The 24,316-nt window shown below is 43.7% G+C and overlaps 2 protein-coding genes across 5 annotated transcripts in view; one reads left to right on the plus strand and one right to left on the minus strand.

Annotated features, from left to right (window-relative positions):
• Window positions 1-57: 57 nt before the first annotated feature.
• On the minus strand, window positions 58-23,700 carry Zdhhc4 (zinc finger DHHC-type palmitoyltransferase 4). 4 transcript variants are annotated; one of them, XM_052754366.1, is made up of 8 exons: window positions 23,589-23,700; window positions 22,821-22,970; window positions 9,536-9,660; window positions 8,313-8,386; window positions 7,008-7,186; window positions 5,126-5,251; window positions 3,966-4,210; window positions 58-390 (listed from the first exon to the last, which is right to left on the minus strand). In XM_052754366.1, the coding sequence occupies exons 2-8, from the start codon at window positions 22,861-22,863 to the stop codon at window positions 100-102; spliced, it is 1,083 nt and encodes a 360-aa protein (XP_052610326.1). In that variant the 5' UTR covers window positions 22,864-22,970; window positions 23,589-23,700; the 3' UTR covers window positions 58-99. The 4 variants fall into 4 exon arrangements, with proteins under 4 accessions (XP_052610326.1, XP_052610327.1, XP_052610328.1 ...); XM_052754367.1 differs by having other exon boundaries at window positions 22,795-22,970; XM_052754368.1 differs by lacking the exons at window positions 22,821-22,970; window positions 23,589-23,700 and having other exon boundaries at window positions 8,005-8,386; window positions 9,536-9,585.
• Grid2ip (Grid2 interacting protein) overlaps window positions 23,643-24,316 on the plus strand; it is a 66,194-nt gene continuing 65,520 nt past the window's right edge. Inside the window, exon 1 of the mRNA XM_052754348.1 lies at window positions 23,643-23,749. The gene's annotated coding sequence lies outside the window, so the exon portion shown is untranslated. The remainder of the gene's footprint in view (window positions 23,750-24,316) is intronic.

A 24,316-nucleotide genomic window follows, 5' to 3' on the forward strand; every position in this document is an offset into this window, starting at 1 on the left:
CACACTCACACAGCGGAAACCAACACAAACAATGCTTAGAAAATAAATATCCATATGTACAAATAGATGTGTACTGTATTCAAAAGAACACTTCCCATTCTATTTCTTCTTTTTCTCATAGCAGGGGATGGCAGGTAGAAAGATCTCTTGAAGGTTGCTCCAAAACCCATGGGAGTAAATGTTCTGATAGATGTGAGGCTCAGCTGATGGGGACCAGGCCACTAGAGGGCAGTGCTGGCACCAGGCCCAGTCACCTCTACACCACTCATTTGTGGTCTGGTTAGTGGCAGCTAGGTACAGAGCGAAGCACAGGTAGCCGGCCAGGAGCAAACTCAGTACCATGACAAAGCCCAGCAGGAAGATGATCCTTGGGAAAGCCAGGAACAGGTACTGGGGACAGAAAAGCATGAGTGTTAGCAAACAGACTATGACACCTGTGAGCAGCAGCCCTGACTCAATGTGAACGCTGAGCCACCGCCTCAGTTCACCCCCTGCATCACATCTGACCCACCAGGCAGTACACACAGCTCAGAGGTACAGCAATGCCGTAGCATTCATGAGGCCCTGGGTTCAAAACTCTCTTTCTCTCCTCTCTATGTCTCTCTCTGTCTGCTGAACATAGATATGAGTCACAATCAAAACAGAAAAACAGCCCAGGAATAATCCTAGTGTGTGCAGGAGTTTCTTGCCGAATAACTGAGGTGTTCACAACACAGGCGAAAGACGACTCAAGACACAGCCCTTTGCCAGTCCGATATTTACAAGATAAATAGTGAAGGCAGTTTATGCATCAAACTAAAATCCTGCAAGGCAGACCAGTGTCTCTCTTTAAACCACTGAGCACAAAACACCAGCCCAAGGACACTGATGGCAGCACCAGCCCTCCAGACTCTTCTTACGCACAATGGTGTGGGCTGGTGAGCACAACACTCAGAAGGCTGAAGCAGGGGAATGGGAAGTTTCAAGACAGCCATGTTGCAGATACCTTGTCTCAAAAAAAAAAAAACAAAACAATAACAAATCAAATGACACGCATAAAGAAGAGTAAAACTTTGGGTCTGTCACACTACAGCACATCAAGGAGCCATTAAAAATCAAGTCAGATTGTGGAATATTGCCCAATGAGACAGGTAAGCCTCAGGGCTCTCACTGATTCATTATGTGAGTACGGCACAATGATGGCGAGGGTATAATAAAAGCAGTCTGGGAGTCCATGCCCAACTTATGTGCCAACTAGTAGATGGACTACCTCTGGGAACTGAAACTGGGGGTAGGGGTCTCACATTGCAGTTTTCTTTTAAACACTATTTTTTTTAATCTCTGGGTGTGAAAGTTCAGGTGCTCCTGTGCATGTAGAGATCAGAGAGCACGGTCGGGCATCTGTCCTTGCTTTCTGCCTTGCCTGAAGTGGTGTCTCATGGCTTGCCGCTGCATTGCCACGTTAGCCTGGTCTGGCAGCTTCCGGGATTCTCCCGTCCATGCCTCCCAAACTCTCACCTAGCTGCAGGAGTGCACTACCACACTGTGCGTGGGTTCTGGGATCCAAACTGAAGTCCTCAGGTTAGTGTGACATGTTCCTTACCCAATGAGCCACCTAGATCCCCAAGCCAAATATGACTTCTTGGTTATTAGAATATCATGTTATTTTTATATAATGCAGGGTGAAAAAATTTAGAAAGATTTCAATGTTTTTAGAAGTCAGAAGAGGAAAAACCACTCATCAAAACTTTTGATGAGGGCAATTGTGTAGCTCAAGTCACAGAGAGGAGAAACATGCGAAGGATGCCTCAACTTTCTTTTTTTTTTTTTTTGTTTTTTTGTTTTTTTGTTTTTTCGAGACAGGGTTTCTCTGTGTAGCTTTGCGCCTCTCCTGGAACTCACTTGGTAGCCCAGGCTGGCCTCGAACTCACAGAGATCCGCCTGGCTCTGCCTCCCGAGTGCTGGGATTAAAGGCGTGCGCCACCACCGCCCGGCAACTTTCTTATACCAAAACTCCTACACCAACTGGGCATGGTGGTAATATATGTATTCCCAGCACTTGGGAAGCTGAGGCAGGAGGATTGAGTATCTGAGCAAGCCTGGGCTACATAGTGATACCCTACCCCAAAACCAACCAACCAACCAACTAAACAAACAAACCCTTTAAAGGTAGGGAGGTAAAAGTATTGATGAAGATATAAAGAAACTAGAAGCCTTATGTATACACTGCTTGTAGGAGACATTCGGGGCTGCTGTTCAAGTGTTTAAAAGCTCCCACATGTAATTCAACTCCTAAGCACACACCCAAGAGAAGACATGTTGACATGAAATGTGTATGCACTGTTCACAGCAACATTACTCAAAAATAACCAAAAAAATGGAATAGCCAAATATCTGCCAACTTCTGAACATATAAAATATACTATATATAATATAGTATTGCTTGGCCACAGAAAGGAATGAAGAACAGACTCCAGCTACAGCATGTACCTTCAGAGCACTGTAAGGAGCCAACGCATAGGGACACATACTGCATGACTGAATCTATGAACTGGCCAGTTCAGAGGTTCTCAACCTGTGGGTGAAGACCCCTTTGGGGTCAAATATCAGGTATCTCGCATATCAGATTATTTACATTACAATTCATAACAGTAGCAAAATTACAGTTATGAAGTAGCAACAAAAATACTTTTATGGTTGGGGGTCACCACATGAGGAACTGTGTTAAAGGGTCGGAGCATTGGGAAGGTTGAGAACCACTGGTCTGGTTTAAGGAAATTCATAAAACAAATGAATGATTCCTATGGCCAGGGAGGATGGAATGAGGAGTGTTTTTTCAGGAGTAATAAAATGTTCTCAAATGTAAAAGTGGTAATGGGAACACCACCCTGCTACCCTAACACCACTGACTTGTACATTTACATAGCACTGAGTTTGATCCCCAGCTCTGCATAAACCAGGCTTAGTGGTACACACCAGTTATCCCACCACTCAGGAGTGGGAAGCGAGAGGATCAAAAAATCAGAGCTAGCCTGATGTATATGAGACCCTTCACAATAAATAAATTATATTAGTTTAAAAAAATATGTCAGCTAAGTGTAATGGCACGTACTTTTAATCTCAGAACTCTGAAGAGAGATAAACGCAGATCTCTATGAGTTCAAAACCAGCCTGGTATACATACCAAATTCCAAACCAGTCAGTCAGAGACTGAAGAAAATAAAAACAAATAAATAAATAAAGGACCTAGAACCCAAGATTGGGAGCTCAACACCCCCGGGGATGAACCTACTATTATTATTTTGCTAAATGGACACAGTATCAAACTACCCTCTAAATTCATATTTCTCTACCCATAGGTTAGTGAAGATCTCAGGCCTCATCAGTGGACAGTGGCTAGCGCAGTCAACTGGTCAAAGTGCAGAGAGCCTGGGGAGTGCTCAGCCCTAAACAGGACAGAACCCCCCCCTCTCTCTTTCACACACACACACAGACACACACACACACACACACACACACACACACACACACACACACACAGAGGACAGGAAGGATTGGAGTTAAACAGTGTCTTCTGGACATGACAGGATCATGATCTCATAGCAGGTGAAGTTGTTTGCACAAGATCAAGCCAGGCAACATTCCAGCATAGAGCAGGGAGGGACACAAGCCCCCACCCCTAATGAGGAGCTGTAGATGGTTGATGGCTTTTGAGGGAGGGGGGCAGTCAGTTTCCTTTAAGGGTGTGGCTCCTGGGGGTTGACATGACCCAGTGAATGACCTCACCACTACGAGTATATGGGCAGCACAAACTTGACCCCATGGGTTTAAGAAAAGAAAAGAGAAAGAAGGACACAAAGTTGGGAGGGGCAGAAAACACTGTATGTGTGTATGAAATCCTCAAAGAGCTAATCAAAATAATGGAGTTTTTAAAAAGAATAAAAGAGTAGCTTTACGTTTTTCCCTGGGACCCAATGCAAATTTACCTGAATAAGAAAGACTGTGTCCACAGACTGGAAATGCCCCAAGTCATCAATGTAAGTTTCCTGGTACAGGTCCGACACTGCCACTAGTCGGACCAGAAAGGCAGTGCTCAGGATGGCTATGGTGGCAGCCGATGCCGTCAGTGTCAAGAGGTAGATGAGGAAGTACCTGGTGTTCCAGGCCCCAATGCAGTTGTTCACCCAAACACAGTGATGATCGAATCGGTGCACGCACCAATCACACACCCCTGCAAAGAAAGGAAGGTGGTACAGCCGGTCTGTCCTTGCTGAGACAATGAATCAGGCACACTCCCTGAGACCCTCACTGGAGCATGGCGGCTGTTGTCACCAAGCTTTTAGAGCTGTGGCTTCTGAAGCTGGAAGATGGCTCGGGGTGTGAATGCTTGCTAGGCAAGCATGGCAGGTTCACACCCCCAGCACGGACAGATGCCAGGCGGGTTTGCAGCCTCCCTGTAATCGCAGCAGGCAGAAGGCCACAGGAGTCCCTGAGCAAGCTGGCTACCTAGACTGCCTGAACGAATCAGAGAGCTCTGGTTCAGGCAAAAGTCCAGCCGTCAATATATAGGGTGAAGAACGATAGAAGACTCCCAACACCAACCTCCGGCCTCCACAAGCACAGGCCACACATCTACCCACACACACGGGAACATGTGCACGCACACACGTGTATGTATTTAAAGAAGAACTGCAGTGTGTAACTACTATAGTCACTGAGCACCATGTAGGGACAAGAAAAATCTGAAAAAATAGTTTCTTGACATTAACAAATTTAGTGGTTTTTCACTTATGCAAAACTCCTGAATGTAATACAAAACTGTGAACACATGGTGGCACAAGAGTGAGTCTACTACTTTTGTGGACAATTTGCTTCCCTTTTCCTGGAGTTGGGGATGAACTCAGGCCTTGCACTTTGTTAGGTGTGCATTATACAACCTATGACCCCCATGTCAGCCCACTGTTCTACCAATCGCCTCGTCAGTGTGGCTGTGTGAAGGAAAATGTCTTCATACCGGGTTCGGCTGTGGGAAACCGTGGAGAATGGCCAGCATGGAGCTTGGTGTGCACCTCCTCTGCTAGCATGGCCTTGTGGACAGATGGGTGTGTGCTGGGGAGGGCAGTCGAGCCCCGAGAGACACACTTACTGCAGTGCTTGGACCGGGCTGGTTTCCTTAGGTCACAAGTGGAGCACCGCGAGTTCTCTGGAAACATTACATCATCGAATTCATAGACTTGCAGAAGTAATGACTCATTCATTTTATTGATGGTGCCTGAGAAGAAAAGGGATGTCAGTTTTAAGCAATATGGTTGACCAGGCCTACGAAACCCAAACCGGCATGATGCAGCTAAACTTGCGGTGTTTACTATTTTAAAAAATTCACTTTACGTTCTGTGGTGTTCATGGGTGTGGATGCACATGTGTGTGGAAGCTGGAGGCCACCTTCCAATTTTGTTTCCTAGGTGTCAGCCAGCCAACTTTTCTTTCTTTCTTTTTTTTTTTTTAGGCAGATTCTCACTCACTCGGGGCTCAGCAATTAGGCCAGGCTAGCTGACCACCAAGCTCCAGGGATGCTCCTGCCTCTGCCTCCCACTGCACCCAGCTCCTGGGTTGTTGTTGTTTTTTTTTAGTATGTTCTGGAGATTGAACTAGGGTCTCTATGCTTGCATAGGAAGCACCTCACCAACACAGCAACCATCTAGCCTCTAACTCACTTTGAGTAACAACTGGCTTATTGAGACATAACTCAGAAATCCAATTCACTTCTTTGTTGTATTTATGTAGTATCCTGTGTTGGAGTGACTAATGTGTGTGGAGGTGTGTGGGCTACAGCACATGTGAAGGCCAGAAAGCAACTGTGAGGAGTCAGGGCTCTCCTCCCACTGTATGTCCTAGGGATCAAATTCATTGCCAGGCTGAGCTTGTGCCGCACGCAAGTGCCTTTACCCACTGAGGCATCTCACTGGCCCTTTATTTGGTTTCTTGAGACAGTTTTCACACTGTAGCACAGGCTGGCCTTGAATTTGATGCAATCCTCCTGCCCCAGCCTCTCAAATGCTGAGATTATAGATGTAAGCCAATTTAAAGCACACTCAGTTCTGTGGTTGACAGGGCACCAGGGTTGTGTAACCATCACCGCAATCAATGTTGGAACACTATCATCACCCTGAAAAGTACCTTTTAAACAGTCACTCCCAATTCCTCTCTAACGCACTTACAGACATGGAGCCCTATGGCTGGGAGTTAGTACAATGGCAGAGCACTTGCCTAGCATCCAGAGGGCCTGAATTCAATCCCCAGCTGGGCGGTGGTGGCGCATGCCTTTAATCCCAGCACTCGGGAGGCAGAGGCAGGAGGATCTCTGTGAGTTCGAGGCCAGCCTGGGCTACAGAGTGAGCTCCAGGAAAGGCGCAAAGCCTTTCTCTGTGTACAGAGAAACCCTGTCTCGAAAAACCAAAAAAAAAAAAAAAAAGAGAGAGAGAGAGAAGAGGAAAACCGGGCCAGGGTGGTGCACACAATTAATCCCAGCACTCTGGAGGCAGAGGCATGTGGATCAAAGTGAGTTCCAGGACAGCCAGGGCTGTTACACAGAGAAACCCTGTCTGGAAAAAACAAATCAATTAATTAATTTAAAAAGTAAAATAAAATAAAAAGGAAGCTGTATCATACTGACCAAGGCTCCAAGTAGACATGAGCAAGTGAATGAACATTTCAAAAACTAAAAAGTGTACTGAAACCAGCACAAGGCTGTGACCCCAGCATGGTGGCACAAGTAGGAAGCTCGTGAGTTCAAGGTCAGCCTGAGACACAGAGCAAATCCCTGTCTCAAAATAAACAGTGCACACTGGAAGATTTCACACTAGTTAAATAACCCATGGGTCAAAGACCAAGAATAAAACAGGAAACACTCAAAACTGAAGGAGTGAAAACGTGAGAAGGGGATCTTCTGCCACCTTCTAGGGAACAGTGTTGCCTATGACGTGATCAGCAAGAGGCTTGAGCTGGTACTAGCCTGATACCTGACTTACCCGGATTGGCCGAACTAGTCAGGGTGAAGAACACCAGGTTCACGCCCAGCAGCAGGTAGGGCAGGAGGAGGTAGGGCAGATAGAACTCCAGCTCCTGGCAGTAGCCAAATATCTCCACGGTGTACTCAGCGTAAACCAGCCCTTGCAAGAGCAGGTGCAGGGCAATGAAGGTAGGGTTGCTGGAAGGAAGTACATGTGGCTTAAGCCCAGGCCCCTCCAAGAAGAAATCACATGAGTCCAAGGACCATCCCTAGGCCAATCACTTCCTGTAAGGGTTAAATACGGGCCCAACATGATACACAAGTCCACAATCCCAGCACTTCGGGGATGAGCCAGGTTTGCCTTGAGTTTGAGGCCAGCCTAGGCTACACAGCAAGTACGGGCTAGCCAGGGCTATATAGTAAAGCTCTTGTCTCATAACCAAAGTAAAAGCTAGGCAAGGAGGTGCAAACCTTTAATTCGAGCACTCAGGAGGCAAAGGCAGGTAGATCTCTATGAGTTCTACATAGAAAGTTCCAAGCTAGCCAAAGCAACATAGTGAGACCCTGTCTAGAATAATAATAGTAGTGGTAATTGGGGTTGGGAAGATGGTTCAGTAATTGGGAGCATGTGCTGCTGTTGCGGTGGACCAAGTTCAGTTCCCAGCATCCACACAGGGGCTCACAACCATCTGTAACTCCAGTTCCAGGGACTCCAATGCCCGTGTCTGACCTCCACCAGCTCCTACACGCATGTGGTACACACACACTCAGGCATATACACATAAATATTTAAATGAAACAATAAGTGAAAAACCAACACATTTTGCATAGATTTTACAGAACTATTTAAGAATACTTTCGTATTTCTTAAGCATCCTCACTTGAAAGCAGACCTGATGGCAGTAGGCGCAGTGGCTCATGACTGTTAGCCAAGATAACAGGGGAGGCTGAGGCTAGACGACTATCACGAGTTTGTCTGGTCTATGTAGCCAATTCCAAGCCAGCTATCAGCTTACCTGAGCTATAGAATGAGACCCTGTCTCAACAAAACCAAAGCAAAGTGGCCATGTTGGTCTGGGGTTATAGTTCAGTGGCTGAGGTAGAGAGCTCGCCAGACATACACAACATCCTCAGTTCAATCCCCAGCACTATAATCAATTAATAAATGAAAAGGTAAAAGCAGGCATCTTCAACACTCTGGAAGCTTCCAGCATCCTTCCCCTTCTAGGCTGGAAACCACACGGCACTTCCAGCAGCTACAGCATGGCAGCATGCAATCCTGCAGACTGAATCCGGCCATGTTTAAAGCCCGATCCACAAATACCGTGTGTGGAAGAGCTGATGAAGAAGCCTCTGCGCAGCCCTCTGAAGGCACTGTGGGATCACACGGGAGCACACCTGAAATCACAGGAGAAGGGTCAGCCTCCCTCCTCAGTCCCCTCACTCCCACACAAACTGGCAAGGGTGGTTGGTAGTTCTAGCCATTGTTTCTTCATACGACAGACAAGCAATCCAAGAGAATAAGGAGGACTTGCCTCTACTACCTTTCCTTCCAGGCCAACTTGCCCACGTTGTTATGGTGCATGTGTGTGGCGTGTTTCTGTGCACACGTGTGCACACGTATGTGCTCAGAGGTTGGTGTCAGGTGTCTTCCTTGATTGATCTCACCTCATATATTGGCACAGGGTCTCTCAGAGTTCACCTATTTGGCTAGTCTAGCCACCAATTTACACTGTGGCTCTCCTGTCATTGCTTCCCAGGTACTGAAATTACAGGTTGGCCACCATCCCAGCCAGCATTTATGTGCATTCTGGAGATCTGAACTCCAGTCCTTCTGTTGCACACTGACCACTCAGCCATCACCACAGCTCCCCCTCTACTTTTGAAACAGTCTCATTATGTAACCTAAGCTAGCCTGGAATTCATGATCCTCCTGCCTCAGCTTCCTAAGTGCTAGGATTCAGGAGGTGTAGACAATTTCTGCATTTCTGCTTTGACTGCAAAGATGTACATGTCAGAGTCTTTGAAGAAAAGGGAGTGGGCAGAGGCTAGTGTGAAAGCTGCCTTTCCTTACCCTGGGTCTCCATGTTCAAAGTCCAGAGCCCCAGGGTCCTCCCAAGTCTGCCTCTTCTCATGGCTACTTGCCCCCATTTTGCTTTGACCCCCAGAGGAAGATGGATGGTATGATGTCAAGTGACGATGGACAGCCAGATGCTCAGCTTACTGCTCACATGTCTCCCACTTCTAGCTTCACATCTGCTGCAAGCATGTCTATGCAAACACTCTTCACATCCCTGCCCAACTACAAGGTGTCTAAAAAGCCAACCTTGAAAACTAGACCTATCTCAAAGCAAAGTAACAAGATTACTTTTTGTTTGTTTGGACACAGGGTCTTTCTATGGAGCCCCAGATGGCCGTGAGTTCTCAATCCTCCTACATCAGCTTCCCAAGAGCTGGGATTAAAGGCAAGACTCACAGCACCTGGCCCAGTGAGCCTTTCAGACTATAGCTAGTACAAACTTCAGCAGTATCCAAGGATCATTGTACCTGTGCTCCTCCCAGGACCAGGCCTTTCAAACGCTGGTTTTTTGTGATGATGCAGATCATAACAACACCAATCAATAAGAAGGCCAGGTAGAACAAGAAGAGAAACAGGAAGTCCATGCTGGAGGCTGTGAAAAAAGACACAGCGTGAGTAACTGCTGTGGAAGGATTTATCTATCCCCCAGCACATATCCCAAGCTCTGAGTTTACTCCTGCATTTGAGATTCATACCCAGATTGGTGGGCATTAGTCCATCCTCAAGATGAACACTGTGGTCTGCCTTCAGGGCAACAAATCCCTTTTATTAGTTTGTCTGTGGGCTGTGTGTATACTTGTCTGTGTGTGTACGTGTCTACAGGTGTACATGGACATGTTTATGTGTGCTCAAGCCAGAGGTTGACATATCTTCCTCAATTATGCTCCATTTTATTTTAAATTATATTTTATTTATTTGTCTCTGTGTGTATGTGGGTGCCACGGTGTGTGTGTGTGTGTGTGTGTGTGTGTGTGTGTGTGTGTGTGTGTGTGTGTGTAGGACAACTTTTGAGAGTTATTACTCTTTTTCTACCATGTGAATCCAGGGAACTAAACTCAGGTTCATCAGGCTTGGCAGCAGGTGCCCTTACCCACTGAGACATTTCCCTAGCCCTGGGGCTTGGTTTTATTTTTGTTATTGCTTGAGACAGCGTCTCAATATGCAGATCAGCCTGGCCTCAACAGCATGCCTCTGCATCTTAAGTGCTGGGATTAAAGGCATATGTGACCATGCCCAGACTTATTTTTAATTTTTGAAAATTTCTTTGTGTCTGTGCATTTGTCTAAGTGTGGTGGATAATGTCTTCTAATGGCACGTGTGTGGCCGTCAGAAGACAACCTGGGATGCTAGTCCTTCCCCTCCCCCTTGTTGTTTCTTCGCTGTGGTGTTTGCCAGGCCAGCTGGCCCGTGTGTTCCTGAGGATCCTCCCATTGCACAGTGGGAAAACCGGAATTACAAAGACACATGCTACTACATCAGGTCTCTACATATGTTCTGGGGATTTGAACTCTGGTCTTCACACTTGCAAGACAAGTACTTCACTCACGAAGCTAGCTCTCTTCCCAAAGTATTGGTCAAGGCAACCCAAGTCAATGGGGTCCTTTCTTTCCCCTGTCGGTACTGAGAATTGAACCTAGGGCTTCATGTATGCTGGGCGAGCAATCTGTCAGTGAACTGCCACCCATCCCTTTTCCACAGTTTTTGGAGGCACGCTCCCTCTCTGAACCTGTAGCTCACAGATTCGGCCACACTGGCTGGTCAGCAGGTCCAACAGATCCACTGTCACCTCCTCCCCTGGGCTGGGATTATAGCCCTGTACTGCCCGCCACATTTTTTTTTTTAAGTAAGATGAGAAGGGCCTTCTTCTTTTACTATTTATTTACTAATCTGTTGTTGAGGGTGGGTGCTTGCAGGTGAATGTTTGCCGGCATGAGGAGGATGTCAAGTGTTCTCTATCATTCTCCATCACAGGCCCTTAGAGTCTCTTGCTAAACCTGGAACTCCCTTTTTACTGTGGTACTGGGGACCCAAACTCAGGACGTCGTGCTTTCAAAGTAAGCACTCTTACCCAATGAGTTATCTCCCAGCCCCTCAACTTTTGTGCTTTAACATAAGGTCTGGCCATCAAGTTTGAGTCCTCCAGATTACAAGGCATTATCAACAGAGCCATCTCCCAACCCTTATTTGTTTTTAGAGACAGGGTCTCACTAGGTAACCCAGGGTAGTTTGGAACTCAAAATTCTCCTGCCTCAACTTTCAGGATATTGGGATTACAGAGGTGCACCACCACACCCAGCTACAAAATATTTTACTTCCTTAAATAGTCACATAGAAAGTGATGAAGTCCCCCCCAAAGAACTGCAGACCTCATCAGAATGAGCAATTCCTAAAAGTAATCAGGTTCCCACACCCAGAATCATGCATCATGGCCTATTAAACAGGTCGGTGGCACAATGTTACAGATCACCATGAGAACCAGAAGAAATACAAAGGCCTGTGTTAAGAAACTGGAAATGGCCGGGCAGTGGTGGCGCACACCTTTAATCCCAGCACTCGGGAGGCAGAGGCAGGCGGATCTCTGTGAGTTCGAGGCCAGCCTGGACTACAGAGTGAGATCCAGGAAAAGGCGCAAAGCTACACAGGGAAACCCCCGAGTTATCTCCCAGTGTGGTTTTTGTCTCGAAAAACAAAACAAAACAAAACAAAAAAGAAACTGGAAATGGGGGGGGGGGGGGTGTACTGTGGGGGGGGGGCGCACTCAGGAGGCAGAGGCAGGTGGATCTCTGTGAGTTCGAGGCCAGCCTCGTCTACAGAGTGTGTTGCCCAGGGATACACAGTGAAACCCTGTCTTAAAACAAACAAACAAACAAACAAAAAAAAACTGGAAATGGTGGCACTGGCTTTACGAGGCAGGATTCTGGGCCAGCATTCCAACTCAGATAATCAAACCAGAAACTATTAACTAATAAAAGAGGAACCCAGAGGCACGGTGGCAGCAGCGGCCCGCAGAGGCAGGCAGGCAGGCGCAGTGGCGGGCGGTGGCCAAAACACAGTTGCAATAAAGACCAGAAACTGAGCTATTACCCGCCGAAGAGTTAGTGAAAACAAGCTCTTAATCAAGAGCTTGGAACAGGGATGCCTTTAATCCCAACACCCAGGGAAGGAGCCATCTCTGTGGGACAGAACCAGACGGATCTGAACACTCTGTCTGAGACCAACCAGAGCCCAGCTGCTGATCCTGCGAAAACCAACAACTTGGAGGTGTTGGTGAGATTACCCTGCTCAGCTGAAATCCATCCGGGAGAGGATTCAGAACTCTACACTTTGAAGTCTGAGGAAACAAGATCAGCTGAGGAGTTGATGAATGAACAAAATGTGACCTGAGAACACAGAAGGCGGCGCCACCCAGCCACCGAACCAGATCACCAGAATTGTAAATATACACTTCATCGACTGAGAACAGGTAAGCTCCCATCTCCAGATCGACAGATCAGGTCCCTAGCCCCTAGGCCCTACCCATTGGAGTCCCAAAGACCAGACAGCTTCCTTTCCCTGCTCCTCCACCAAAAAAAAAAAAAAAAAAAAAAAGCCCAAAAAACAAAAAAACTAACCCCTACGAACCTAACCACTGAAACCATAAGCACACCCTACACCAACTGGGAACAACTGCTCCCAAAGACAGAACCCATTAATACTGATTTGACTAAGCTGCTCCCGAAGAAACAGAGCCCAACAGCACCAATTTAACCAAGAACTCCTAGTGAACCAAGACTAAAAACTAGAACAAGAGAGGCACCTTCAGACACAGACACTGCCTGCACCGAGCAGAGGAAGAGATGAGTAGATGCCAGTGCAAAAATACAGGCAACAACATAAAGACCTATATGACAACATCAGAACCTAGTGAGTCTACACCTGCAAGACCTGAACATACCAAGGCAGAAGAAACAGAAGAAATCAATCCTAAAAATGAGTTTAAGAAGATGATAGAGGCCCTTAAAGAAGAAATAAAAAATCCCCTTAAAGAGGCAATGAAAAACTCCATTAAAGAAGAAATAAAAAATTCCCTTAAAGAAGAAATAAAAAATCCCCTTAAAGAGGAAATAAATTCCCTTAAAGAGGAAATGAAAAACTCCATTAAAGAGGAAATAAAAATTCCCTTAAAGAGGAAATGAAAAACTCCCTTAAAGAGGAAATAAAAAATTCCCTTAAAGAAATGGAAGAAAAAACAAACAAAAAATTGGAAGAAATCAAAGAAAGCCAAGAAAAAGTAATTAAACAGATGAAGGAAACAATTCAAGATCTGAAAGTTGAAATTGACACAATAAAGAAAACACAAACTGAGGGAATGCTGGAAATAGAAATCCTGACTAAACGAACAGGAACTACAGAAACAAGCATAACCAACCGAATGCAAGAGATGGAACAGAGAATCTCTGACACTGAAGACACAATAGAGAAAATAGATTCGTCAGTCAAAGAAAACACTAAAAACAAAAAAGTCGTAACACAAAACCTCCAAGAAATTTGGGATACCATGAAAAGACCAAACCTAAGAATAATGGGGATAGAAGAAGGAGAAGAATACCAACTCAAAGGCACAGAAAATATATTCAACAAAATCATAGAAGAAAACTTTCCTAACCTAAAGAAAGAAATACCTATGAAGATACAAGAAGCTCACAGAACACCAAATAGGCTGGATCCAAAAAAAAAAAGTCCCCTCACCACATAATAATCAAAACACTAAACACACAGAACAAAGAAAAAATATTAAGAGCCACAAAGGAAAAAGACCAAGTAACATATAAAGGCAAACCCATCAGAATAACACCAGACTTCTCAATAGAGACTATGAAAGCTAGAAGGTCCTGGACAAATGTTATGCAGACACTAAGAGACCACGGATGCCAACCCAGACTATTATACCCAGCAAAACTCTCAGTCACCATAGGCAGAGTAAACAAAATATTCCATGATAAAACCAGATTTAATCAATACCTGTCCACAAACCCAGCCCTACAGAAAGCACTAGAAGGGAAAATCCAACCCAAAGAAGCTAAACACACCCATGAAAACTCAGGCAATAGATAATCCCACACCAACAAACACCAAAGAAGGACAACACAACACAACCACAAAAAATAACAGGAATTAACAATCACTGGTCATGAATATCCATCAATATCACTGGTCTCAACTCACCTATAAAAAGACACAGACTGGGGCTGGAGAGATGGCTCAGAGGTTAAGAGCACAGGCTGCTCTTCCAGAGGTCCTGAGTTCAATTCCCAGCACCCACATGGTGGCTCACAACCATCTGTAATGAGATCTGATACTCTCTTCTGGCCTGCGGGAATACATGCAGGCAGAACACTGTATGCATAATAAATAAATAAATCTTTTAAAAAAAAAAAAGACACAGACTAACAGAATGGATAAGAAAACAGGATCCATCCATCTGCTGCATTCAAGAAACACACCTTAACTTCAAAGACAGACACTACCTCAGAGTAAAGGGCTGGGAAAAGGCTTTCCAATCAAATGGACCTAAGAAACAAGCTGGTGTAGCTATCCTAATATCTAATAAAATAGACTTCAAACTAAATTCAATCAAAGGAGATCAGGATGGACATTACATATTTATCACAGGAAAAATCCACCAAGATGAAGTCTCGATTCTGAACATTTATGCCCCAAATACAAAAGCACCCACATTCATAAAAGAAACATTACTAAAGCTTAAAACGCACATCAAACCCCACACAATAGTAGTGGGAGATTTCAACACACCACTCTCACCAAAAGACAGATCTACCAGACTGAAACTTAACAAAGAAATAAAGGACCTAACAGATGTTATGACTCAAATGGACTTAATAGATATCTACAGAACATTCCATCCTAACACAAAAGAATATACCTTCTTCTCAGCACCCCATGGAACCTTCTCAAAAATTGACCACATGTTTGGTCACAAAACAAATCTCAACAGATAAAAAAAAAATTGGAATAACCTCCTGTATCTTATCGGACAACCATGCCTTAAAGTTAGACTTCAACAACAACAAAAATTATAAAAAGCCTACAATCTCATGGAAACTGAATAATGCCCAACTGAAACATCAATGGGTTAAGGAAGAAATAAAGAAAGAAATTAAAGATTTTCTAGAATTCAATGAAAATGAAAGTACAACATACCCAAACTTATGGGACACTATGAAAGCAGTGTTAAGAGGAAAATTCATAGCTCTAAATACACACATAAAGAAGATGGAGCAATCCCATACCAATGAATTAACAGCACAACTGAAAGCTCTAGAACAAAAAGAAACAAACTCACCCAGGAGAAATAGACGCCAGGAAATAATCAAATTGAGGGCTGAAATCAATAAATAGAAACCAAGAGAACAATACAAAAAATTAATGAAACAAAGAGTTGGTTCTTTGAAAAAATCAACAAGATAGACAAACCCCTAGCCAAATTAACCAAAAGGCAAAGAGAGAGCACCCAAATTAACAAAATCAGAAATGAAAAGGGAGACATAACAACAGACAATGAGGAAATCCAGAGAATCATCAGATCATACTTCAAAAACCTGTACTCCACAAAAATCGAAAATCTGGAAGAAATGGACAATTTTCTGGATAGATACCACATACCAAAATTAAATCAAGACCAGATAAACCATTTAAATAGACCAATAACCCCTAAAAAAATAGAAACAGTCATCAAAGTCTCCCAACAAAAAAAAGCCCACGACCAGATGGTTTCAGTGCAGAATTCTACCAGATTTCCAAAGAAGAACTAATTCCAATACTCTTCAAATTGTTCCACACAATAGAAACAGAAGGAACACTACCAAACTCTTTTTATGAGGCCACAATTACCCTGATACCCAAACCATACAAAGATGCAACAAAGAAAGAGAATTACAGACCAATCTCCCTCATGAAAATTGATACAAAAATACTCAACAAAATATTGGCAAACCGAATCCAAGAATACATCAAAACAATTATCCATCATGACTAAGTAGAATTCATCCCAGGAATGCAAGGGTGGTTCAACATACGAAAATCTGTCAATGTAATACACCATTTAAACAAACTGAAAGAAAAAAACCACATGATCATCTCATTAAATGCTGAAAAAGCCTTTGACAAAAATCCAACACCCCTTCATGATAAAGGTCTTAGAGAGATCAGGAATACAAGGAACATTCCTAAACATAATAAAGGCAATTTACAGCAAACCAACAGCCAACATCAAATTAAATGGAGAGAAACTCAAAGTGATACCACTAAAATCAGGAACAAGACAAGGCTGTCCACTCTCCCCATATTTATTCAATATAGTACTAGAAGTTCTAGCTAGAGCAATAAGACAACAAAAGGAGATCAAAGGGATACAAATTGGAAAAGAAGTCAAACTTTCACTATTTGCAGATGATATGATAGTATACATAAGTGACCCTGCTGTGGGATGTTCTGTATGGCAAATGTGTTGCTCTGATTGGTCAATAAATAAAACACTGATTGGCCAGTGGCTAGGCAGGAAGTATAGGTGGGACTAACAGAGAGGAGAAAAGAAAGAACAGGAAGGCAGAAGGAGACACTGCCAGCCGCCACCATGACAAACAGCATGTGAAGATGCCGGTAAGCCACGAGCTATGTGGCAAGGTATAGATTTATAGAAATGGATTAATTTAAGATATAAAAACAGTTAGCAAGAAGCCTGCCACGGCCATACAGTTTGTAAGCAATATAAGTCTCTGTGTTTACTTGGTTGGGTCTGAGCGGCTGTGGGACTGGCGGGTGACAAAGATTTGTCCTGAGTGTGGGCCAGGCAGGAAATCTCTAGCTACATGACCCCAAAAATTCTACCAGGGAACTCCTACAGCTGATAAACTCCTTCAGTAAAGTGGCAGGATACAAGATCAACTCAAAAAAATCAGTAGCCCTGCTGCGGGCCACAGGAATATATCATAAGAACTCAGCTGGTTATGGCAAAGTCACTACCTGGAGGAATCAGGGAATTCCTCCAGAGGAAGCCAAATCCCAAGGAGTTTTTGGTGTTACTTGGCTTGTTATATATCAGCTGTATTCTGTTATGAAAATCATGTGTGCCTTCATAGTTTTCCCAATTGACTTTTCCCTAAGAAGGGCTAACAGTGTGGACTGATCACTCTCTGGACATACACATTCCAGGTATTTGGAGAACAGCCTCAGGAAAGGCTTTCTCTGGAATCAGATATCTCCCTTGGCCACTTTCAAGGACTAGCAGTAATAACAGTCCACATGTAAGTCTCCTGATTTAAGGTAAATTCCACAAGGAGACACCACCTAGGTCAGGTGGACGTTAAGTAACAGCTTTACACAATTCAGCTCAGACCCTCCTTTCTTACAGCCTTACTAACTTTATAGACCGCTAACTCCTTACCTAACCACTTCTAGGAATAGTTAGATAACCTTCTGCGCTGACAGCTATGCTCAGCCAGAACCCCAGTTCAAGCCTCCCTGTAATTATCATTATTGGCAGCATCCGGCCAGGTCCATCACCGGATGGAGGAAAGTACCTTATCAGAGATACCTCCGTACTCTCTAAGAACAGACTTAATCCAGGCTACCTGTTTGAGAAGGCCTGGCAGATGTGCCAATTAAGCCTTACTTCCTCCTTTCCCAAATCTTACCTCCAGTTCCAGATCTCCCTTTAACTATCACCAGAGGCATCTAGCTGTACACAGCTGAACACACTTTCCCCCACCCTGCAGAAAAACAGGCAGATAGCTTGGACAGATAGGAGCCACAGGAAAAAAGAAGACAGTTTTATTTTCTCCCATTGACCTAGCAACTTATAGATTCTAAACATTTTCTACCAATCACGTTTAAGATTATGGTTGAGCACATAAGATCCCTCTTCCTAGATATTACCTGAATTTAGCCTTTTGTTAATTCATTTCCCCATTGGTCACTTTTTTTGGGGTTGCAAATGATAATTAACGGTTATTGCCTCCCTATGTGATTCCTATCACCCTTCCGTTTGACCCTGGAAGCCTGGTTTTGCACTGCCAAGGGACTACTGCTTGTAAGTGTATATATACCAGGACTTCCAGGGCACAGGGACGGAGAAGAGAAAAGAGAATGGAAGAACTAGATGGGTAAGAACTTCAGAGGAACAAACTGAGATGGGGAAGAATTAGATTGAAGGGCTAGAAGAAAGTACCAGAGGAACGAGATGGAAGATGAGGAAGAGTCAGATGGGGAAGTACTAGCTGGGTAAGAACAAGATGAAAAGAACCTAGATGAGGCAGAGTTAAGACAAGAGAATTAAGATAGAACTTAGAGGAAGCAGTAGATAAATATAGAGAAATCAGGCAAGAGAGGAGCTAGACATGAGAGCAGAATAGAAGCTGTGTAGAGAGAGAACTATCACAGAATAATAAAGTGTATGAACTAAGGAGTTTCGTGTGTATAGATTCATTTCTTTTCATCAAAGATTAATTATCAGCTAGTTGTAGATTCTTCCTGGACCCTGGGAGGGGCCTATCGAGGGGCTGGACCCCCATAGTCCCCGATACAGCCCTCCTATACACAAATGATAAAAGGGCTGAGAAAGAAGTCAGAGAAACATCACCCTTTACAATAGTCACAAATAATATAAAATACCTTGGGATAACACTAACTAAACAAGTGAAGGACCTTTTTGATAAGAACTTTAAATCTCTAAAGAAAGAAATTGAAGAAGATATCAGAAAATGGAAGGATCTCCCATGCTCATGGATAGGTAGGATTAACATAGTAAAAATGGCAATCTTACCAAAAGCAATCTACAGATTCAATGCAATCCCCATCAAAATCCCAACACAATTCTTCACAGACTTGGAAAGAAAAATACTCAACTTCATATGGAAAAACAAAAGACCCAGGACAGCTAAAAGAATCCTGTATGATAAAGCAACCTCTGGAGGCATCACCATCCCTAACCTTAAGCTCTACTATAGAGCTATAGTAACAAAAACAGCTTGGTACTGGTATAAAAACCGACATACAGACCAATGGAATCGAATTGAAGACCCTGACATTAATTCATGCACATATGAACACCTGATTTTTGACAAAGAAGCCAAAACTATACAATGGAAAAAAGAAAGTTTCTTCAACAAATGGTGCTGGCATAACTGGATGGCAATATGTAAAAGATTACAAATAGATCCATATCTATCACCATGCACAAAACTCAAGTCCAAGTGGATAAAAGACCTCAACATAAATCCAGTTACACTAAACTTAATAGAAGAGAAAGTAGGAAGTACTCTTGAATGCATTGGCACCAGAGACCACTTCCTAAATATAACACCAACAGCACAGACCCTGAGCACAACAGTTAATAAATGGGACCTCTTGAAACTGAGAAGCTTTTGCAGGGCAAAAGACATGGTCAATAAGACAAAAAGACAGCCTACAGAATGGGAAAAGATCTTCACCAACCCCACATCTGACAGAGGATTGATCTCCAAAGTATATAAAGAACTCAAGAAACTAGACATCAAAATACTGAACAATCCATTTGAAAAATGGGCTAAAGAGTTAAACAGAGAATTCACAAAACAAGAATCACAAATGGCTGAAAGACATTTAAAGAAATGCTCAACATCCTTAATTAACAGAGAAATGCAAATCAAAATGACTCTGAGATACCACCTTACACCTATCAGAATGGCTATGATCAAAAACACTAATGACAGTCAATGTTGGAGAGGATGTGGAGCAAAGGGAACACTCCTCCACTGTTGGTGGGAATGCAAGCTTGTACAACCACTGTGGAAATCAGTATGGCGGTTTCTCAGAAAGTTAGGAATCAAACTACCTCAAGACCCAGCCATATCACTCTTGGGCATATACCCAAGGAACCATACCACAAAGATACATGCTCAGCTATGTTCATAGCAGCACTATTTGTAATAGCCAGAACCTGGAAACAACCTAGATGCCCATCAACTGAAGAATGGATTAAGAAAATGTGGTACATATACACAATAGAGTACTACTCAGCAGAGAAAAACAATGAAAGCGTGAAATTTGCAAGCAAATGGATGGAACTAGAAAAAAATCATCCCGAGTGAGGTAACCCAAACCCAGAAGGACAAACATGGTATGTACTCACTCATAAGTGGATACTAGATATAAAATAAAGATCAGACTACAACCCACAGAACCATAGAGACTATATATATATATATATATATATATATATATATATATATATATATATATATATATATATATATCTCATGGGGGACCCTTGGACGACTGTGGCTTATAATAAGTTTTGGTTTTACTCAATTACTGAGCAAGCCTCAATGAAACATTTCACAATTGAGATGGGAATACATACTGTATCAAGCTGATAATAGAAAGGTGGATAAATTGATTAATTTGAAAAAGTGAAAAATGAAAAAAACAAAAAAAAGAAAGAAAGAAAAATTTGAACTGTTTAAAAAGGAGCCAAACAAACATATTTTCCTGGAGTAAAAAAAGGGGGGGGGGGGGACTGGGGACTTATCATTCCTCTCCACATTCTATTCTTTCCCTTGTTTTATATATTTTAAATTTTTTATCGGTGGATTCTGCTGGAGTATACACTGAAGATAAGCACTGGAGGTCTCCTGTTGCAAATCACCCTCTGGAACGATGGAAGGATCTTTCTACTAGCACTTGAAGGAGACCTGATCTGGTGTTGGTGTAGGCCCGGGGTTCTGTTTACGTCTTTACTCAGGACAATGAGGTTCCTCTTTGGATTCCTGAGCGCTGTGTTCACCCTGTGACTGCTGCTGAAACCCAACATGACAGAGACCTATTGGGCCTTAATGAAAACTCTCCACTTCTGATGCCAATGGGGATTGAGAGCCCAATATGGCCAGCTTTGGCAAGCATTAACATAAGCCTAGGAACTGTAGCCATGCTTTTGGATTCTCCAGAAGAGCTGCCAGCCTAAGTCGTGCTGGGATCAAGAAAAATGGGCCTTGGAGGTTCGTGTTCCTAGAGTTGTATCCATGCCAGTGGATGCCCACATGCTCCAGAAGAGAATTTGACATTGCTGCTGCTGTTGTTGCTGTTATAGCAGTGGTGGCCACCACTGCTACTGTTTCTGGGATTACCATTTCATAATTGCTTACTACAGCCAGCACAGTGGAGACCCTGGCATCAAAAGTAGCTACAACAGTTAATTAATCTTTCATTCTATTGGGCATGATAAATTTAATTCAATAGTTATATATATTTCGATTGGCTTTGAAAATTATAAATTTATAAACTCAAGTTCCACTTGCTTCGGGGATACCATCTTACAAGGACTCCAACTTGCAGTAAGGCTCGTTAAGGAAGGAAATGGCTCAGTTCCTTTAGCCTACTGGCTATGGGTGGGATAGGACTTCTGGTCTTTTCTGTATCGAACACACAGATTGCAAGCCCAGTGCCACTTTGAGATCTTTGGCAGCAGTTAACTCTGCAACTCACACACGATTGAGCCTATATGATAATGAGTATTCAGAGACGGGTAATGGCGTCTCCATAAAGGCGTGCGCCACCACCGCCCGGCCCAGAAGCTCATTTTTTAGTAAAAGGGGGACCTGTAGGGTCCTGGCCCCCGTTTTGGGTAACTTGCCTTGCTTGCTAACCTTGACCTTGATATCCTCCCTATGCTAATTCCCTGCCGGGTTCCACCCTCCTGAATGCTTAAGGGAAGTTCCTTGTCTGTATATCCTGCATAATGGGTGTTAACAGCTTAGACGCAAGATTGTAAAACATCGGTAGCGAACTTCCGCCCTCCAGGGTTCTCCCATTGTGCTGTAAGCCTGTATTTAAGACCTCTTCCCTCCTTCAATAAACAGCATTCAGCATTAAAAAAAAAAAAAAAGAAAAGAAAATTCACACAAAAAAAGGAAATCTATAAAACAAGAGAAAATATTTCTAAGGACCATATCTGGCAACAGGTTAATTTCCAAGACTTTTGGTATTGTTTGTAGGTTCAGCCTTTTCTTATATCTATATGCCTCAGCATACTGTCATGAAGTTCTCTTCATTTTAGCACCTTATCTAGCTCTGGTGTTAGAATGATGATTTCAACATAAAATATCCTGAAAATGTACATTCCTCCTCTACTTTTGGAACACTTACTCTTTTTGAAAATTTGTTCACATTCTTCAGAAAGTATGTAACATCCTAGATTTTGCTTCATTGAGAGATATTTGGTGGCTAACTCATTTTTTCAGATGCAATCTGTTTAGATGTGTAGATATTCTGCTTCTTTATCTTATACTTAGAATTCTGTGTATCCACTGAATTTATCCTGTATTAGCAGTAATCTAACGTTTAAATTACTCATATTAGTATAATAATCCTTTGTGTTATCTCTGGGGCATCAATTTGATTGTCAATGCTTTTATTTATTATTACTTTTTTTTTGGTTTTTCGCTATTATTACTTTTTAATGATTATCTCCTTTTCTTATTTTAGGGAGATGTGTTCAGTGGGGGTAGAGGAGTTGGAGAGATAGATATGATCAAGACTCACTGCATACATGTAAGAAAAATTTAAAGTATAAAAAGAAATTTGTTAAATGCTAATCTTAATGTAAGTTCTTATCACAATAAAGACCACATCAAATTAAAAAAAAAAGAGGAAACCAAAAAAAAAAAAAAAAAAAAAAAAAAGCCGTTCTCACAAGGTAACAGAAGGTCTCCCGCCTACATATTTCTCTTGGTCGGACACTGTTCAGCGGCGCCTCTAGCATTCACTCCTCTTTGCCACATCCACCGAGAATTCAGATAGCACGTCCTCTTGGGTAGCACTGTGCGTCTGGAACGTGCAAAGATGGCGGCATGGTCCTTCCAGAGCTGGCTGCGGAGACAATCAAGGGCAACGCTTACACAGTGTTAAATAAGCTTCAATAAAGGGATGCATTGCGAAAGGCGTTTGGAAGAAGAGGATACTGCACCGCTGCTGAACTGGGACGAAAATTTAAAGTGCAGTCAGTAGCTTTGGGTCTACCACCCCTATAGATGTCACTCTCACTATAGGTATCTCCGCGGCGCCCTCATCGGGGTCCAGACACAGGGCGAGGTGGCCCCCTTGAGGTCCAGGATAGTTTTCCCTTGGTGGACACTTTCCGGATACACTATAGTCAAGACCCTCGCGTACTTGAGGTCACAGAATCTACTGCTGTTGATGAGACCAGGGAAGGGTAGTGATGAATGGAGCTCATCCTACAACCAGACCCGGGATGCATCAGGCTCAGAGGAGATCAGGAGGCTCTGCAGCAGGGTGGGAGACCGCAACTGCGTCCGGAGCCCGCAATGAGGACCAGGCGGACAGCCGACTGGGAGGGGAGCACACGAAGCGGGGTGCCGGGGGCTCGGAGAGGACTGTGGTCCCACACATAACCAGGAGGTCTAAACATGGGGTACCGACGGCCGCCGCCCAGCCTGCGTGTCACAGAGCCTCCCGAAGCTGCCTTACCCCAGTCCCAGACAACTGTCAGCCACTCGCCCCTGGCGCCATCCAAGCGCTCCCTGAGACTTCCGGCGCGTCCATGGCGTCATCTGTGCCCGCGATAAGGATAACTTTCGTCGGAAGTGTGGCCCGAGGTCGGAAATCATCGGGATGGCACTCTTGCGCCTGTAGGACGTTCTGTTTTGTTTTGTTCTCACCTATTTTCGTTGATTTTATTTCTCTTTTCCCCCCTTCTCTTTTAACATGTCTCCCTCCCTCCTCCTCTCCGATCCCTTCCTTTCTTCCTTCCCACCTTTACTATTACTTGACATTTTCCTACGTGTGTACAACAATCTTGGTCATTCCCCCCCAACCCCGACTGCTCTCATCCCCCTCCTACCGACTCCCTTCATTTCACCAAACCCCCATCCCATTTTCGTGGCTTTTAGTTGATTCGTGTGGGTAGGTTTGTTTGTTATTACCCACTGAGTTTAATTCGGATTTCTTGTATGAACATGGTTAGAAAAGCTATTTTCTTTTTCTTTTAAAAATTTTATATCGGGGTTGGGGATTTAGCTCAGTGGTAGAGCGCTTGCCTAGCAAGCGCAAGGCCCTGGGTTCGGTCCTCGGCTCCAAATATATATATATATATATATATAAACTAAGGTCTCCACTAGGCATAGTGGCTCAGGCCTTTAATCCCAGCACTCAGAGGGCAGAGGCAGTTGCATCTCTTTGAGTCTAAGGCCAACCTG

The sequence above is a fragment of the Peromyscus californicus genome, unplaced genomic scaffold (assembly GCF_007827085.1).
Source record: "Peromyscus californicus insignis strain IS unplaced genomic scaffold, ASM782708v3 Scaffold_2__1_contigs__length_46816999, whole genome shotgun sequence".
NCBI lineage: Eukaryota > Metazoa > Chordata > Mammalia > Rodentia > Cricetidae > Peromyscus > Peromyscus californicus.